General features: G+C 37.6%; 1 protein-coding gene across 1 annotated transcript; it reads right to left on the minus strand.

Moving 5' to 3' along the window:
- Positions 1–4108: 4108 nt before the first annotated feature.
- On the minus strand, positions 4109–18395 carry LOC122638571 (transmembrane protein 120 homolog). Its single transcript, XM_043831429.1, has 10 exons — positions 18043–18395; positions 17827–17905; positions 17631–17725; positions 12554–12658; positions 12364–12443; positions 5909–5999; positions 5727–5834; positions 5337–5423; positions 4879–4947; positions 4109–4745 (listed from the first exon to the last, which is right to left on the minus strand). The coding sequence occupies exons 1-10, from the start codon at positions 18277–18279 to the stop codon at positions 4599–4601; spliced, it is 1098 nt and encodes a 365-aa protein (XP_043687364.1). The 5' UTR covers positions 18280–18395; the 3' UTR covers positions 4109–4598.
- Positions 18396–19236: the final 841 nt, after the last annotated feature.

Below are 19236 nucleotides of genomic sequence, written 5' to 3' on the forward strand. Positions count from 1 at the left end.
GGCCAGAAATCTTTAGCCTAGGCCATGTTCGGGCTCAGGGCAGGTTCGGGCCGACAGGGCCAAACTTGCACCCCTAGGTGGTAGTGGTGATTGAAGTTGCATTGAAGGTGGTGTTTTATTTTGAACATGAAATTACTGCTTTGCCCATCAAATTAATCATGTGCTTAATAAAGAACAACTCCCCCCTTATTTCTTCTTTTTATTTCTGGGACAGAGAAGCTTCAAATTGGAGTTTCTTTTTTTCTATTTCTCAATAATTTTTTTGTCCCGATTCATTCCCAAGAACAAAAAAATGAACTGGTGTTAGCAAATGAATTTTTCTTATTTTTTTTGTTCCGAAAAACCAAAAAATAGATAAACAAAAGTGTTATCATGCAAGCCCTTGATGTCTTGCTTTTTGGTTCCCAAAAACCATTTGCTCCAAATTAGATGCTATCAAAGTCAATTTGGACTATGGGAGTCTCAGGATTACAAAAACATCTCTCTAATTTCTTCATTTGATATTTGTAAACCAAAAAAGGAAGGGGGATTAGGTTTTAGATTAAATATTGTATATAATCAAGCCTTATTACTCTGTTTTGGATGACGATTGTTTAATAACCATGCTTCTTTTATGGTGTCGAAGTCTTAAAACTAAGTACTTTCCTAATTCCAACCTTCTCACTTTGAATACTAAGCTCAAGAAGGGCTCTTGGGTGTAGAATATTATTTCTCATATTATTCCAAAACTAAGAGAATTGGTTTGTTGGAAGGTGGGATCTGGAACTTCCATTGACATCTGAAATGACTCTTGGATTCCTCGATGGGCTACAATAAATATTGGTAGCAATATGCGTCTTATTCCTTCATTGGAGAAGGTAGCAACTTGATTGTGGGAAGGACCTAGAATCTTTCTTTAATTAACAGATTTTCTCTCAAATTGTTAGGATTTCTTTAGCCTTGACTGCTCATGATGATTTTCTATTTTGTTCATTTACCAAGAATGGAGTCTTGAGTCTTAACTATTAAGATTGTCGCTTATCTTCTTTCCATGCAACCTTGGAATAATTCTAGAGAGCATCTATTCGTGCCCTCTCTGAGAGGTCCTTCAAGTATTTGATCCATCCTATGGAAGTCCAAAATGCATCCAAAATTTAAATTATTTATATAAAATTTATTTAAGGGTGGCCTATCTACTAAAAATAAGCTGTCACTTTCCTAATGTTGATGCTAAATGTGTTTTTCCCCTTAAAAAAAAGATTGGCACCTTTTTTTTTGTTGTCTTTTTTTCCAAGAGAATCTAGGCAACAGGATTACTGGGTATAAGAACTGAATTCCTCCAAGCAACATCTCTCCAAAATTTGTTTGAAAACTTGATCTCTTCATCAATTCTGCCAAAGAAAGATCGTATGTTATTTTTTTCTACTGTTCCCATGACATGCTACTTCTTATGGACTATTAGGAACCACTATTTAAAGATCTAAATGATGTCCTAATCCTTATTGGATTATGAACAATGTTAATAGATGGATTGCTAACTTGAATTTGCTTTAAACATACATTGACCTCCTTATTCCCATTTTTCAACCCTTAAGCATTATTGAATACCATGAGCTAGCTGCTTGACCTTGGTGCTTACATAGTTATATGTGATGGAAACTTTATTGAAGAAACATATGAAACATGATGGGCCTCGGTTATTGTTTGTGAGAAAACTTGTGTAAATATTATTATGGACTTTGGTTAAGCAGGGAGCGCTCAAGAAGCTGAAGCTAAGGGAACGCTCCAAGGGCTTCAAAAAGCAAGAGAATTGGGGGCCACAAATGTTGTTCTTTGGATTGATTGCGAGGCTTTGATTGAATGGATGGGCGAATGTATAGGAACTTGGTCATGGAAGCTTTTTACTATTCTCTTGGACAGTAAATTTGTACTTAAGCTATTTTCTAAGGTGTCTGTGATTAAACAGAGTAGGGATAGGATAAGTGTAGCTCATAATATGGCTAAATGTGCGAGAGTAGAGCCTCTTAATACTTGCGTTTCAGACAATCTTTTATCCCTTTTATTTTGTTCATAGATTTTCTTCTCCATAAAAAAACCTTCTTAGAAACGCATAAACAGTGTTGTCATCGTGAATGATGTAACCATTCAATCCATTGAATGTATTAGTTGCTAATAAGCAAGCTGAAGGATCCCTTTTCATACAATCAGTTATTTCGATCAATTTCTTCCTTCATCATCAGTTGGACATGGTTGCTCTATTGGTGAGGGAGAGAGCAACCGAAGTATCAGATAAGACACAAGGAAGACGTGGTTACACTACACGATGATCTTGTCGCCTAAATCTTAATATTGATACCACCATGGTGTCTCTTTAGCAAAGGTCGACAGAGAAGTTTGCCGGAAAATGAAGAAATTCAATGCCAAAAGAGGATTGTTAATAACAAAGGAAGAACAAGAGGAAGACAATGTTGGGGGTACGATGTCTCGTATTCCATCACTTGGAATTATGATTGATTCTATAGGGCCATTAAAAGGCCGTAGGGCCCAAGCCCTAGATATATCAATCATTATATTAATACTTTTAAGACGATAGTGGTGACAGAAATGACTGAACTAGGTATGTAACAGTATTCCTTCTTATTCTTCTTTTATTTTTTTTCTTTAGGGAGAAAGTTACCGACATTGCTAGTGTGCGGAGCAATCTACACACTACACCAATGGTTTTCTGAAAAAGGTATCATCCATATAGGGTTTGCATTTTCAAAACATATGAAAAAATAATAATAATTCATGTGAGAGGAAAATTGCACAGGAACGTCGTGACAATCTTTTCCATGTTTTAGTCTACCCCCCCCCCCCCCCTCTCTTTTTTTTGCCTCGGACGCCTAGACACAAAAGTGACTGGTAGCCTAGGGTGTCACTTCGTTCACCTAAGCGTGCCCCTTGAGAACACTTGTATATCATTAAAATTTTGTGCATTAAACTAGGAGAAAGTTTTTCTTCACCACACCACCCTAGGGTTCACAAACCTCTATAGGGTTTCAGTATATTCCCTAAAATACTCTCCCGCATGCATCCGAATTCTGAAGTGACATGGTGAATGGATCCCCATTCATCATGGTTGAAGGAAAACTCAGTCCTTTTAACTATGTAGTACATTATAATAAGTTGTAATCCAAGGGTTGGCCACATGATCCACTTCATAGACTCTTTGCTAGATGTAAGGGTGTCAATTTAGAATCGATATGAAAACCCAAAATAAAAACTAACCGTCTAAAACCGAACCGAATCTAACAAAGCAATTGGTTCGCTGCTTGTGGGAATTGAAATTTCATTCGACTCGGTTCAGTTTTGATTTTAGACTAAAAACCATTGATAAAAACATACCGAAAAAATGTAACCCGTAAAAATCGAATCAGAACCAAACTTAAATCATACTATGCCCTAAAAGGCTAATACACAATTTCTAAGATCTCAGATTTCACTATGGCTCTTCCACCTCCGTCTTTGATCATTGACTCGCATCATTTTTTTCTACAGTTCTGCACTTCTACTTGTTTTGAAGGGCTTAAGTGCCTCACTAAGTTTTGATCAGCTAAGAAGTATTTTGAAAGACATTTTTACAATTTAGAATATTTAATGATGTCTTTAATTTGACTATTGTGGACCTCAATCGTAATGAACTTAATTTCCTTCCAAAACTTTGATTCGGCTCGGTTTCAATTTGAGGTAATGAAACGATTGGATTATGATTTGTACATATTGTATCCTGAACCAAATCGAAATCAAACCGATTGCCACCGTTAGAAGCACACACAATTGTGCCATGCTGCAACTCTGTAGTAAAGGATCGAGATGAAATGAATGGAACTGATCAGATAAGTAATCAAACGAAAAATAAAAATAATTAGTTTAGACCCTTAGGCCCTATGCAGAACGTTCAGCTTATAACAAAATAATCCCAAATTATATCCTGATGGCTGATATAATACCAAACAAACTCATATCTGATCAACAAATGCACTTTAACTAAGGAACTAAGAAGACTGGACAATTGGATCCTTAGGAACTGCAATTAGAATCTTGCATTGGCCTAAGAAAGAAAAAAAAAATATAATGGAAAATTAACTGTTGCAAAAATAGGGTTTTGAAATTTAGACACGAGTTTCTTCGATGATACAGAAAAATCAGAGAATAAGTAAGCAACCAACTAAACCAGAAGACTTAAAAAACCAACCGTGATAAATCGAAAAGCCCTACCTCTCATCAATCCCTCTTCTTCCAAGGACAGAATATATGTCAAAGGAAAGATCAAGATTTGCTATTACAGCCAACATGAATAAACTCAAAACTGGCTGACATTTACTTTTGAGCTTCAAAGACTCATTATAATACTTGTGCATCTGCTAGGCCTGCCAAAGAAAGTGCGCACAGAGACCATGAGTGACCATCAGCTAATTAGCCATCCCGAGTAACTTTCACTTCCCCGACCCCGATGCCTGATTGATAAAACAGATCTGTTAAGAAACCCCGTACACATTTTCAACAAGAACACAAGAATGAATATCCCCCACATAACTTGGCATAACATCGAGGCTTCAGAAAATCTCTGCCTTATCTCACAATCTCTTAGCCTGATCTAATTCCAGCCTGCTCTTTGTTCTTCTCATTTTTGCTTTAACCTTTGACTTTGACATGAGTGTCTGTACTGTGTTTGTGAAGTTCCCAACTGCCATCACAACCAGAAGGATCCCACAAACAACTACCTGCTAGAAGAACAGCTTGTGTCAATTAAATTTTATTCTAGAAGGATTACAAGTGTGACAGATAACTCATTCAAATCCTGCTACAAGGAAGCATGTTGCATGAAATTTATTTAGTATGACACTAATTTCTTGCCTGCCATTCAGAAACAACACCAGCCCGAACGGTCCTCAGGAGCAATAGTCCAACATATGCTTCAAAACCCTGAAACCAGAAACAGATCTGCTGAAAATAAATACATGCTTCAACTAATATATTAGAAGCAAATTAAACAATATTTTTACTATTTTTATTATGGTTTCCAGATAGATACATGTTGAGTGGCTGATGCCTTCTATACTATATCCAAATTTTCTTCCTGCAGTAAATAAATAATATTACTTGTGTGAATATACAATCCAAGAGATGTTCTCGACACAGGTGCTATTAGATAAGGTTTACATAAAAGATATATAGGAATTGGAAATAACAATATTAGGCTTTTGACTTCATTGTCATCAACATATCCTCGCAAGAAAACATTAGTAGTGGTCAATGATTACACTTATGTCAAGATTCTAAGAAGCCAACTGCTAAGGCATAGGTTGCATCACCTGTAAAATGAACAGTAGGGGGCATAACAACCACAATTGACCTTCTACACCGGCAGTTTCTCCCCACACAACATCCATCCTCCTTGCCTGCAAATAACAAGAGAAATTAATTAAAACTCCCATCTGTTTACATATATGAAACAATCCACTTTGTGATATCTACCAAAAGACAGCAGCTATAGAATGTCTGGTTATAAATCCCAGAAATCCATTCCATAACAGAATCAGCTGGACCAGAAAGGCCAGGAGAGCAAAGAATTGCTTCCTATTGATCGGTGCATGGCTGCATCATATTAGTTCAATCATGCATGCGAAGGATGAACAAAAAAAAAACAATGCTTTCAGTATGTTAGAGATTCATGGCTATGGCAAGTGACTGTGAAACGTCACCTTTCCCAATGCAATACGAGTATACAGTCTCTGCCGTTGATATCTATTTTGCAGAATCATAGCAAAACCTTGCATTACAGCCCATATCAGGAAAAGTTTTACACCTCTCTGCATTAAGAATTAAGAATTGAGAATCAAGATGAAAATACAAATATAACTTAAAAAAATAAAAAGGGAATGACCTGCTTGTTGGCGCAGTCAGGTTGCCCTTTTATCTCCCATGTGAGACTGATAAGTGCCATCAACATAGCACAGTAGTGGTGGTATACCCACCTGCAAAATCCAGAAAAGGAAAGTTTTGAATGTTACAGACTAAGTGCAACCCTGACATCATCAGAAAGATAGGAGTAATTAATCAATTGTTGATCAAAATGAAATCGTACAAGCATTAGAATGAAAATATCCTTCAAAACAAAATGTCAGTGGCATCATTCCTTTCATGTAGTTAAGTAAACAATCTATCTATAAGATTTGAAGACAAGAAAATCCAGTCTTAGCTTAAAAATCAGAGGCTTAAAGAGTTCTAGGTTTGAATCATGTTCATGCATTTGAGAAATTGCTAAAACACATCATCAATACAGTGATCAAGCGAAATTAGCAAGAATATCTCTAATGAACAGCATTACAGTGTAACCTTCGACAACAAAATCTAGCATGTAGGTTCTTATGACCTAAATCATGATAATTCCCCTCAAGTTTTTGTTGCCCCTTAACACTGACAGACAGCACACCAGATACCCAATTACAGGTAAAAATCATATCTTTAGGATCATATGAAGCAGGTACTTTGACTATTGCTGTTGTTTTCCGCCACCCTTAATCTTTTATGCAAAAAGTTGGGACATGCTCGAAGTACTTGGATACATGTACAAGGTAGTGGCAATAAGTGGTATGCATTTGGAGCTTGGGGCTGACTCTAGCATCTTATTTGCAAACAGCATAGACCACATGGCCATGGGAAACACTGACAAGCTAGAAAAGGAGGTTAAAGATGTATCGAGTTAGATGAAAGAGAGACTAACATTAGACCTGTGTTTGTGCGTGTGTTTTTTCAGGTCCATAGTTTGTTTCATGGCAGAGGATCATTTAACATAGCAAACTGAGTTCCTCAGTGACAAGCTAGCTAGGGATGGACATTTGCTTGCTAGTATATACCTTTTGTTCCTTAATGTATTAAAATCAAAATAAAAATGAGATTTCTATTAAGCTTGTCAACAAATTCCAAACTTCACCAGTTAATATAAATTCAGGTTCTTTGACAAGCTTAAAAAAACATATTCCAAAGGATCTCCAGCTGTAACCGGAGGATCTTTATTATTTTTAATTGTTTGGATTTGTGGAATATTAATTTCATCACAAGCGCCTCTCATAGTTGGAAATTTCGCCGATCGCTGAAATTTCACTAGTTTCAACATTCCCGAGACAAAACATGAGGCGAAACCCAAAAGCAGCATAATTTGAGTCAAAATATTGCTAATTTCAATCACAAAAATGCACTGTTTCGTCGAAATTTCGATCATTTCAGTTGAAAATTTTGGACATTTCAGCTGTTCACCCCCCGAAATGGCCAAGCAAAACTCACAGAAAAAATGAACTGTTTCGGTCGAAATTTTGCTAATTTTGGTCTGACCGAAATACGAGTTAACAACGGCACCTCTCTTGTAAAGAGCTATTACCTCTTTGTGTTGTAACCTATGATGCAACCAACTAGAACCAAGGAGGTCTTTACGCTCAGCAAGAGATGGTTGCATATGTTAACCATTAGTCCAGAGATGCAATGGCCTCATAATCCATTTCCATGCTTGATTTAGTTATCATTTACTTCTCAACTATTTCCGATAACCTAGATGCCTCACACAAGTTGCAAAGTGCTGTAAGCTGAAGCCAATTGTTTGTGAACAAGTAAACTTCCCACTTAATATCACAGGAAGTGCAGGACCCCAAACATCCTTTTTTTTTCCATCCTGGGATAAATAACAATAAAGAAATGGAGAAACGACATAATAAAAGTATAGGCAGCTCCATGGGACTATAAATAAAAAGACATATGGGCGTGGCACGACACCACAAATCCCCAACATATATTAGACAGCCTCCTTAAAATCAACCCTGCCAGCTTGCTGCTAAGGCAATGCCTAATCTTACGCTCCACATGAACAAAATGTTCACAAGGGAAGTCATTACTAGACTGATGAAGCGAGGGAGCCTTCAGAATCTCAGATGCTTCTAGATGCTGCAGCCCTAAAACATCAAAACAAACGTTGAAATACCCTTGTCCATAAGAAGGCAAAAACCTATAGAGAAGCAATTCTGAATCCAAACAGAGCATGGACATCCTAAAACACCTGTTGGAAAGATTAAGAACTACCACGAAGGCTCTCCCAGTGCTACAAAGTACCAGGTTTCCCAAGGAACAGCTATCAAAGTCTATCCGATGATATCGAGGAGACAACGCAGGAAAGTAAAATAAAAATTGGTGGTAGTAGGAGAGGAGAAGATGTCTTCGGTCTTCCCAGTCATGAACAACAGAATCAACATAGATACCTCTGAGTAAACTCATTAGTATATGTTAAGTGGATGACTCTAATCCTAGTTAGGTCTAGAATCGGCTTTACACAATTGAGACTGATCCAGCAATTACCTACATTCTCTCCCCCCAAATGCTCCAAACAGCAGCCACTGAACAAGCCTCCATCTTTAGCAAATGAGACATCCAAAACAAGTGAAAAAAATCAGTTAGAATTCACCATTTCAGCCCGATGAGGTTCTGGAAATAGCGCCAAATCCCTGAAGCAAATACACAGTGGATGAATAAGTGATCAGCAGATTCTTCCACACAATTCACACACAAGGAAGAAGGTAAAGTTCCAGCATCTCAACTCTAATATGATGTAACTATAAATGTTTTTGGTAGGCGACCTCCTGCATAAGAGCCCTACACACTTACGATAGGTTGGAGAGTGGAGAGTGGAAACTTCTAAACAACCTTGAACAAGAGTTATGAGGTGTGAGTATTTTGACTGAAGTAGGGGAATGGATGGAGAAACTCACAAAAAGTACCATTGCATTCAAGTAACAATGCCGTATTTATCCTCAGGAGTCAGGAATAAGAAAACCTCCAGAACAGAAACAGAGATCAGTTTTCTCCATAGAATAGGAATTGAGAAAGGAAAATGCAAACACTAACGGAACTGTAGCTTTGAAGTTGGTATTACCCCACCAATATCCCCCCATAACCGATAAAATTCTCACCTTTACTAGTCCCCATCCTAATAAATCAGGATAAAATTAATAAAATTCCCTTGATGTTCTCAACAATTTATATCGCTAAATCTCACACAAGGCTTCTGTCTTTATACAGAGCAAGCATATAATTACAGTAGAACATCTAACAACTAACAATGGAGGAGAACAACCTATCAGTTGATTGTGATGTTAAATTGTCTGTCTTCAATTAACAGTCAACAGATATACACTTCTTACAGTTGGATCATTTAAGGGAAAATTACGTCTACCAACCTTGAGATTTCAAACAATTACTTCTACCACCCTTGGGATTTCATCTATTTCATAAACTTCCCCTGTATTTTGAAAGATTCTTACAAACATACCCTTACCGTTAGATGAGAACAGTTAAGTAATGATGTCATCGCCCAAATATTAACTAAATGCCCATAATACCCTTAATGAAGGTGTTTTTGCATATTTACCCCATTTGTTTGTAGCCCTAACTGCTAGTTAATTTATCTCTCCTCTCTCACTCCTTCCTCTCGCTGCCAGAGTCCCCTGCTATTGCCGGCTACCGAGACCCCTTAAGCAGCTAATGTTCATTATGCCTGAGTCTCAAGTACTTAATCTCAGGATTTTCAGAGGAAGCTCGATCGGATTACGGGAACCTGATCAAACAGGTGCCTTAAATTAAGTCTTCATGGAAGGCTCTACGGGGGAACTCTCTGCTAATAATAAAAAACACGTATCTCCTGCAGCTGGTTCAATCTGATAATGGTTTTTCTCACTCAGATCTAGGGATCTGGGGTTTTGATACTGATACTGTTTAGAAGTCAGGTTTTGTTCATTCGGGCTTCTATTGCAATGAAAAACTTATCATTTTTAAAGTATCACTGCACTCGGTTATGAATACTACGAAGTTCCACTGATTTATTGTTCAAGAGACAATTGCAGACTCCAAATTTAATGGGCTTTACAAGGTGGGGAAAAGAAAAGCGTTGGGGTTGGGAGGGTGGTGGCCCTGGTGGGGGGAGGGAAGGAATTCACCAGCAAAGCCCAAAAGAAACAAATAACAAATCAATCCAAGCAGACCAGAACCAGGGGTGAGGGGGATACTATCAGATACACTCCAATCAGATGGAAGCTCTTAAAAGAAATGCACCTGTTTCTCTATATTTGTTTTCTTTTAATTTTCTTTTCTCCTTTTGCAGGTTTCGGGCACGCAAGGATTCTGAGTTTGCTTTACGCCATTGAATGAATGCAAAGTTGCAGAGAGTACAACCTGCAAATCTAATCAATTTCCCACCTCACCCTGTCACTAAAAATCTGTGGCGGTGATCTTCTTCGAAGGATCGGCCTGTGCAGTCACAGAAAAGGATAATGGAAAGAAGTGGTGGCAGGGTTTTGAGTAGGGGAAAAAAATAAAGTGAGGAAGATGGGTTTCGTTTTTGGGGGTTTTGGAAAGGGAGTGGGTCACATTGGTGATGATGGAATTTTGGATAATGGAAGGGAAAGAGATGGGTTTTTAAGTTGCAGAGGGTGGAGATGGGAAGCGGGACCAGCAGCAGGGGTGGGGGTGGAGTTGCAGGAAAGGGGTTGGAAGAGGAAGAAGAAGAAGAAGAGAGAAAGGGCAAAATTGTCATTTCTTCCAAAACTAACAGAGTTAGTACTTTGGGGTACGGAAGTAATTTTTTAAATTCCAACGGTGGTAGACATAATTGTTTGAAACCCTAGGGGTAGTAGACGTAAATTTCCTTAATTTAAAAGCAATATTTAGAGGACTGTATGGCAACTGGGTGACTGATCCTTGATGGCATTGATTATATTTACTCTAGAGCACCAGCCAACTACTTTACCAGGAAAAATTGTTTCTTTTTTTTTTTTTTTTTTGATGGGTCATATCAATATATTAAGAAAAGAGAAGAAAACTATACAGGAAAGTAGGGCCCTAACCTGAGGAAGGAAAGGGACCTACATACAGGGGCCCTAAGAAAAAGGGATACAACTAAAGACATAGAAGGGAATATCCCAATTCCCAAAATACAAGCAAAAGGTAATTCAATGTGTCATATGTATCATAGAAACACCCCATTGATCCATAAGTCTGCTATTGCGGGGAGATGGTTTCCCTTTGAAGGTGATTGAATGACACTTGTCCAAAATGTCAGATTTGATGTCTCGAACAATGTTCGGCCTCGGTCTCATCGTATTACAAATCAGTCTACCATTTTACTCCCTCCAAATGTGATACACAGAATCACAAAACGCAAGCTTACCAATGTCACCAATATTACCACACACCCCATAGGTTTTGGCTACCCAAGGAGCAACCAACATAATGTTATTACTTAGGGGTTGAGAGGAGGAACACAACCTAAGCACGCCCTCCCAAATCTGGGCTGTAAAGGGGCACTCAAAGAACAAATGAGTCCGGCTCTCAAGTCCAGCCCAACAGAAGCAACAATAAGGCCTTACTTGGATGTTTCTTTTGAGGAGCTGATCCGTAGTAGGGAGTGCAACCCTTAAGCATCTCCCAGCATCCAAAATCAAGAAATATTTCTTTTCATCAGAGGTTCTTGTTAATATGTGATTTCTGATTTGATTTTCCATTACTTTAATAGAATTGATTCTTTATTTCCTAAAAACATGTTTCAATCCACTTCAACTTGCCTGGAACCTACATGACCAGAAAAGTTCCTCTGATTGATGGACCATGTCAATATGTGTCACTAATGAGAGGTCAAGTAGCTCATTTTATCCTCAAACTTGTCATGAACATCTTAATTTGCTTCTTAGTTCCTACCACCATTCTTCGCACAAGAAGCCTATCCCAACTGTCTACAACATAGTCAAGCTCCTCCCAAAACTCACTAGTCTCCAAACATAATGTAGTAATGTACCAGGATCATCAATTAAAGTAAACTTCATCAGTATGTAAGAGTTGAATCATAGTGAGTTAGAGACTCTCTTGTTCATAAATATTAGAAGCACTTAATTGCTCCCTAAATGACCAAGTTTTCTCATCACAAATTAATATTTCCCAACGCACAGTCATATGTAACATATCAGTCCTGTATTAAGTTGTCTTTTTCTCCATCTAACAGGGGATAAAGTTAACCATCATTGATGAATACAATTTTGCATCCCCTTTTATAGAATTCTGACAAAGCTGCACATTAGTACATAAATTGGCTTCAGCCAGATGGATTTTTTCATTTCAACCTTCTAGTTCAAATCTTGATTTGGAAAGCATCAATATAGAACGCAAGTTCATACACCCACATATGAGGACATTGTCAAAGATGAGAGAAGAAAAAAGAACAATGATTGACAAAAAGTACAGAGGCACAGGGGGGAAACAACAGGGAATTTGACAAGATTTCAACAACAAAAAATTATGTCCAATTACCATGGGCGAATATCACTTCCATTTGCTCTCAATATATTCTCTCGCAAAGCCAAACTTGTGTAAAGAAACAATAGCCAAGCCTGAAAAAGGGTATATTCAATACAAATTGCACAAATAAACCATCACAAAACAATCAAGTCAAATAGAATATTTCATTTCCAATGCAAGACCTGGATTAAGAATTTGGTACCTGGTAAAGCTGAACTGGCAATGCCGGCATGCATCCATTCCATAATTTGGACCCCAAGAAAAGTAGTGCTGATGGGAAAAGAAGAAACAGCAAAGCAGTTCTATCCTGTGCATGAGGGACAATATCAATGGTCAAGCTCAACAAATTTCCAGCTTGATGACAACAATTCACAGTGGATGAGTGGGAACAGGCTGAAGTGTTCAATATTGATTTATATAGTAAATTGTAGCTTGCAAATTAAGCACTCATGCATGATAGAACAGTAAGACTAGCAATTGTATTTTTAGTGGAAGACAATATTTAAAACAGTGTGGTTTCATCTACAATATATCCATTCAAAAAAAGGCAGTTTCATTAGTATCAGCTGAAAAATATGGAAAATATAATGGGATATTACAATAACCAGTTGGATTGAATTTAAAAGATTCATAGCTGACTACATACATAAGGATCCACATAATGTTAGTGTTCCAACAATCCAAGCAGAAAAGTTTCAAAGCACACCTAATACTATAGGGGACATAGCTTGAGCACATAAATCCATCTGGCATCCCTTTGAATATGCTCATTGTTTTTAATTTCATGAAAATGTTTCATCCATGAAAGGTCATGGAACTGCAAACAATGAACGAGGGAGACTTTGTTGTCACGGCTGGAACAAACATTAATACCGTATTGCTATATCGGTTCTTCTAAATCTTTTAGACTTTGCTATGGTAATCACAATAGTAGACAGCCAAAAATGGCAATAGAAAAAAATCAAAAGCTTCCATGGTGGGGAAGGGGGGAAATATATATGCAGGGCTAACTGCAACCAGCAAACAATGACCTAAAAGCTCCAGAAAAATGTGGATGCATTCAATTCATGGATAAGCATTACCAAACTATCTAAACCCTATGCATAAAAGATTAGTTAAAAACGCTAAGTATAAAGAAGAATTACTGTTTAGACTTTGACATGGTATATAGCATTCAATGGAAGATGACCAGATCTGATAATGGTTTACAAGGACTGGTGATGCAGGTTCATTATAGAAATTGGCTTATTTCTTTAGAAATAGGCCTAGGGTTGGGTTATATACATGTTGGGCCTTTGTTCCCAAGGGCTTTCTATGTAATAGGCCACTTTAATGAGCCTAAACTAGGGGGTATATAGGTTGCATACGGGATTAGTCCAATACTTAGTTTATTTTTATGTTTTTTTAATTGAACCGGTTCAAATTGGTTGTATCCAATTGGTTCAATTTAAGTGATCATGTGACTTGGTTAAGTGGTCATGTGATGTAAATTGGGCTGAATTAAGACTCTATAAGTCCAGCCATGTTTTGAGTCTATTTCCTTTAGTATTCTAGTTTCCTAGTCAGTTTAAGTTACCTAATAGGTTAGGGATAGGGTTAGGCCTTTCCTTTTTAGTGTCTAAGTCTATTTTTGAGTCTTCTATATAAGTTTGTAAGGGAGGCCAGCATTGAATACGAATTTTTATTAATAAAAACTCAGCTTTATGCTTGCTGCCTTTGTTGCTGCCTTTGCTCCATCGTGAGCGTGCCTTGTGAGTAATATCAAGGTGAAGGGATTGGTGGATCTCCAATCGACTCCTTGCATCGTGAAGATCGGGAGGGCTGCTACTTATCTCCTTGCATCTTGTAGATTGGGAGACCCCATTGTTCATCTTCAAAGCTGTTGCCATTAAAGATCTCTTCAAATCCAGTGAGTTTGAATCTGAACTTTGTTTAAACCTTCTTCTTCTCACCCCTACCCTAATTAGGATTCCTCCATAATTTCAAATCTATCCATTAGTTTCAAACCAAACTTTCAGCATACATCCCTCACATCATTATTGACACTCGATCCAAGTTTCATCAAACCCCCACCACCCGAAACCTTAGAATCCCCCTACTCCTACCTCCATTAGGAATTGTCTCCAATAACCTTATCTTGCTGTCCAACTTATCTAACCTACTTCCATTCACTCAAACATCATAAAACCTATACCATTAGACTTCCCTACACCTGCCTATCATTATCATATAAGGCAACCCTAACCTAAACCTAACTTAACCCTAATTTTGACCTAAAATTCAATTCTGCCCAAAATTGCAGAATTTCAAAACTCATCCAAACCCCTAACCTTTTTATACCATAATAGCCCTCTAGACCTGCCCATTGATACCCTATAAACCCCTTTCCCAATATCCAACCCTAATCCTAGTTTTACCCTAAATAGCCCACATCTGTAAACAGTTACAGAATTCTGATCTTACCTGGCTCCTATTAGGCCTTGCCTATATAGAACTACATTAACTGGAGGTCACTGGATTAATAGTCTGCTGCTCCTTCAGTCAAGGTTGTAATTTATGGTTTACAATTGGCAATAAAGAAGAATTACTGTTACCTTGATTTTCTGTGACATGGCAGCATGTGTGTATGTTATGATATTGTACTTCATACAAATTTATTTAGGCAAGAATCACAACCAGGCACGAGGTCTTGCCGAGATCTTGGTAAAAATCTCATTTTTTCCACTACCGAGTCAAAATCATACGTGAAACAGCCAAAGAGCAATGTCTCGAACAAAATTTCAGTATCTTGCCAACTGAAATTTCCTATCGGACAAAATGTTACAAACTGCCTTCTACAAAAACCATGACTCAACTATTCTCGGTCGAAAACTTTTGGGATGGAGGGCTGGGTCAGAAGCACCGAGAGTTATCTCAGATTGTTGGTCAGTAGAGTTTCGATTCTGATATCCAATTTGGGGTCCCACGTTGCTAAATGCATGAATTAATGGTGCTATATCCACCTGGAGTATACCATACGATTTATACCGGGCAATGAATGGAAAGGAGATTTGTTTGTTCAGCTAAAGATGACAGCTCTGCCTGTGAAAGAATGTCAATACCGGGTATTTCAATCTGATCTCGATGGACTCGACTGGTTTCGTCAGTTTTGAAGAACCTCCCCTCTCCCCCCCCCCCCCCCAAAAAAAAAAAAAAAACTCCTATTTGCTCCAAATCTTACCCAAACAAGCTTAGAACAAGAGGATTTGTTGCTCAACAACAACATTTAGAGGGAGAGGGGTGACTTGGTAGTTATTGGCTTGTATTGTTGAATCATGAATGTTGACTCAAAATATATTTGATTCTAACAAACAAACAATGTTAGATGTATGATTTATGAAATGGTTTATAATTTGATGCCTTTTCATTCCTATTGCTTATTTAGGTTGTTACTTGAATTATATGTGTTCTAACACTAAAGATTGTGTTGGATATGCCATATCAGTAATTCAGTATATATAAATAAATATATATATATATACACACACACATAAACAGAGTACAATACCAATCTAGGGCCCTAAGTCAAACTACCATTTTGGGTGTATTTTTAAAAAACTAAGGGTTCCACTATGTTTATAGGGCCTAAAATAGGCTGTCTTGCAAGTTTCATGACCTAATTAGGTCATATGGCCCCCCGAAACCAAGGGCCAAAATATTAAATAAAATAAAAAAAACATGAACTCGTCCGAGATCTCGGTATCTCGCCAAGACAACTCGGTTTTTGGGCTGACCGAAACCATGCCCGAGACTGAGACCTTGAACTATGCTAGAGAAGGTATATAGGCATATATTACAAGCATTAAAACACCATGAAACAATGTATAAAAGGCAAATGGAAAAATGACCTGTGTGTGCTAGGAAGGCATTCCTTAGTGGCCCTTCCAACTGTTGCATAAACAGGACATGGTCTGGACATGTGTCAAAAATTTGAAGCCTAATTCAATCAAATACCTTTCTCCTATGTATTGGCATGCATCCTCTTGATAATCCATGCATTAGTATGCAACCTCTCGGTAATCCTGGATTTTTAGACTTTTATTTTGCCACATCGCCAACTCTATATCGGCTGAACTTTGACATGAGCAGGGGACCTTGAGGTCTACCCTCACAAAATTTGGGCCTCATCTAAGATGCCACCTGACAGATATTTGGACTGCATAGGAAGCCCTTCCTAGATGGGCCAAGCAGGAAACCATAGCTCAAAGAATAAATCATAAATAGAGGAAAAAATACAATAAATACAATATGACCATATCATTTCACAATTGTATAAACATAACCAATAACTTAAGCTCTTGGCCTAACCAATGCACAAAATTCTAGAGCCGGCAGTATTTTCTCAACTAGACCACTCCCTTAGGTCCCAATTGCAAAATAAATAAAGCTTATACTTTGTTTCCTTGAACAGAGCTTCTAGTTTATAAAGGCGCATAAAGCTGCAAAAGAGCACAGAAGGCAATTCAAGGTGTGCACTCTAGTGTGATATCCTGTGTTTGCTTGAGGCACATGCCTTATAAACCCAAGTTTCAACACTGTAGAACTTATGGTGCAAGTGCCTCACATGGCAGTGAAACTGCATCTATCTGTACATGATTAGAAATGTGAATTCTGTATAGGAGAGATTAACCACTTAAATTTCAATTTAGGGTCTGTATAGGACAGAGTCTAAAACAAATATTTGGCAATACTGATTGAATCTTGTAATGTTTACAGGAGTTCGAATGATCTTGAATAAAAGAATGAAACAGTTCTGTGATTTTGACCAAAATTGTTTACACTTATGACCATGATTTTGTTTTACAAAGAGAAAATAATTTGCATCACAATTTGAAGCTAACCTGACCAATTAATATATATTTTCTTTCTTATGGAAATTGACAAGAGTGTTGTGGACACTTCTCTACCATCTGACCAGTTAGGTCAAACTTTATCACCACAAAATTAGGTTTATCAGTTCAACTATTGGCAAGGGTAGGATGCCAAACCCATAACTTTAATGATGTCAACACAGCCATTGAGAAAAAATGCCATAATTACCACCCCACCCCTTCTAAAATAAGTAAATAATAAATAAAAGAAAAGAAAAATGTACGCAAGATTAATTTTGTAAAAGTTTACAAACTTTAACTGTTTGTCTCCCCAATCAAGAAAAGTGAAGTGCCTAATGCAAAGATAAGCAATTCGACTATTTAAAAATAAGAAATGGAAAAAGTAAAGAGGAACGAAAAAATAGATACCCTGTAACTGTTGTACTCCTCTTTTACTTTCAATTGGATGTCTTTCCTATTAGCACGTACGTTGATAGGACCAAGAAACATCTTCAGAAAACTACCTGCATATAATTCAATAATCACTCAAAATGCTAACCAAAACCGGCATAAATAGAAAGACGCACACAACGAAACAATTGAGCTAACAGAAGAGTAAAAGCACCATTATATTTGCTTGGAAGGTACGAAGATGCGTCTCCATCACTTAGAATGCATTTCGCTTTGTATAGTTCTTCATCCAGCTGAATTAACACACAAAAACCCACAAACAAAGAAACAATAAAAATTATGAAATCAATCCACTGTATTCAATACCAATTAATCAAGAACCCTAAACAAAGCAGATTCGAAGCAATCCCCGTCGCATTCAGAAACTTACCTTCTCAGCTTCCTTGCGATCTAAAGTTGATTTCTTGATGGCGGAATCGATCGAGGACCGGAGTTTCTGAATACTAGAATCAAGAGCAACAACTCGTAGTCGTAAAGCTTGTTCTTCGCTGGAAGCCTTTGTGATCAGAGATGAAGCCGAATCCTGCAATTCCTTGGCGAACTCAACCACTCTGGAAACCTCTTCTGTTATCTTGTTCTGCGAGTACTCACTCGCTGAATCCCCCATATCTTTGAATCCGATTCACTGTCGATCGATTCCTAAATTAATCGTACAAACTGCAAAATCAATTCTTGTTTCTTTCAGAAATTACAGAACAAGTGGTGAGAACTTGAGAATATAATCCATTGCTTCTTCTGTCTCTTTCTCTCTCTGTCGCTTGCTCCTCCTGGCCCTTCTCACGCCGAACACAAAAATTCGTAAAATTTTATACGTCTGTGATTATGTATTGTTTATAGTTATTTCAATGTCTGCTTCGATTTTATTACTCTGCAAGTATTCACAGCAGCCGCTTATCTGGAGAGCCACGTGTTCGTGTATAAGAGACGGAGATCTTCGTCTACCATTCGATTAGTTCGTGCTATTTATTCGAGTGACCCACCAATTGTCACAGCTGGAGGTGCCATTGTTCGGCTGTGTTGATTTGGCTTGAAAACGGATGACCTGAAAGCCAACAACCACTTTGTTGGTGGAGAGTAGAGACCCTGTTTGAGTCGTTGTAAAATCTTTTAAACCACGGTGAATAAGAATCCATTCACCCTAAGGTTTTAGATGCGCGTGAGAAGGTATTTTAGGAAACATACTAAAATCTTATAGGGATTTGTAAAATGTCAGAATGCTCAACCATTACCACATGGTGAAGGAAAACTTTCTCCATAATATTTTAGGCAGGGGTTTGAAGATTTGGAGGTATGAGAGGAGAATAAAATGGGTATTTTTGACCATTCGTCTAATTGTGGGATATATTTGATTTGAATGGTTTGGTGTTTTAGATCGTACTGTCAGTTATTTGGTCGAGACTATAAAACTTTTCTCCTAATATTTAGGGAAGAAAGTTTTCTGATTTGTTGACACTCCTGACACCGTGATCTAGAGTATCAAACCTCAAAAATGAAATAAAAATTGCCCTCCTATTTGAGGAATCATCGATAATATCCTCCTTTTTAGTTTTCTTTTTCTATTAGA

This window comes from Telopea speciosissima, chromosome 9 (assembly GCF_018873765.1).
Source record: "Telopea speciosissima isolate NSW1024214 ecotype Mountain lineage chromosome 9, Tspe_v1, whole genome shotgun sequence".
Classification (NCBI taxonomy): domain Eukaryota; kingdom Viridiplantae; phylum Streptophyta; class Magnoliopsida; order Proteales; family Proteaceae; genus Telopea; species Telopea speciosissima.

Excerpts from the sequence above, each read along its gene's own strand:
- LOC122638571 (XM_043831429.1), bottom strand. The coding sequence starts at position 18,279 with ATGGGGGATTCAGCGAGTGAGTACTCGCAGAACAAGATAACAGAAGAG. Across the intron at positions 5,424-5,726 it reads CTCGTATTGCATTGGGAAAG|GCAAGGAGGATGGATGTTGT; the intron begins GTGACGTTTCAC and ends TGTTATTTGCAG. Across the intron at positions 4,746-4,878 it reads GTGTTGTTTCTGAATGGCAG|GTAGTTGTTTGTGGGATCCT; the intron begins GCAAGAAATTAG and ends TTCTTCTAGCAG.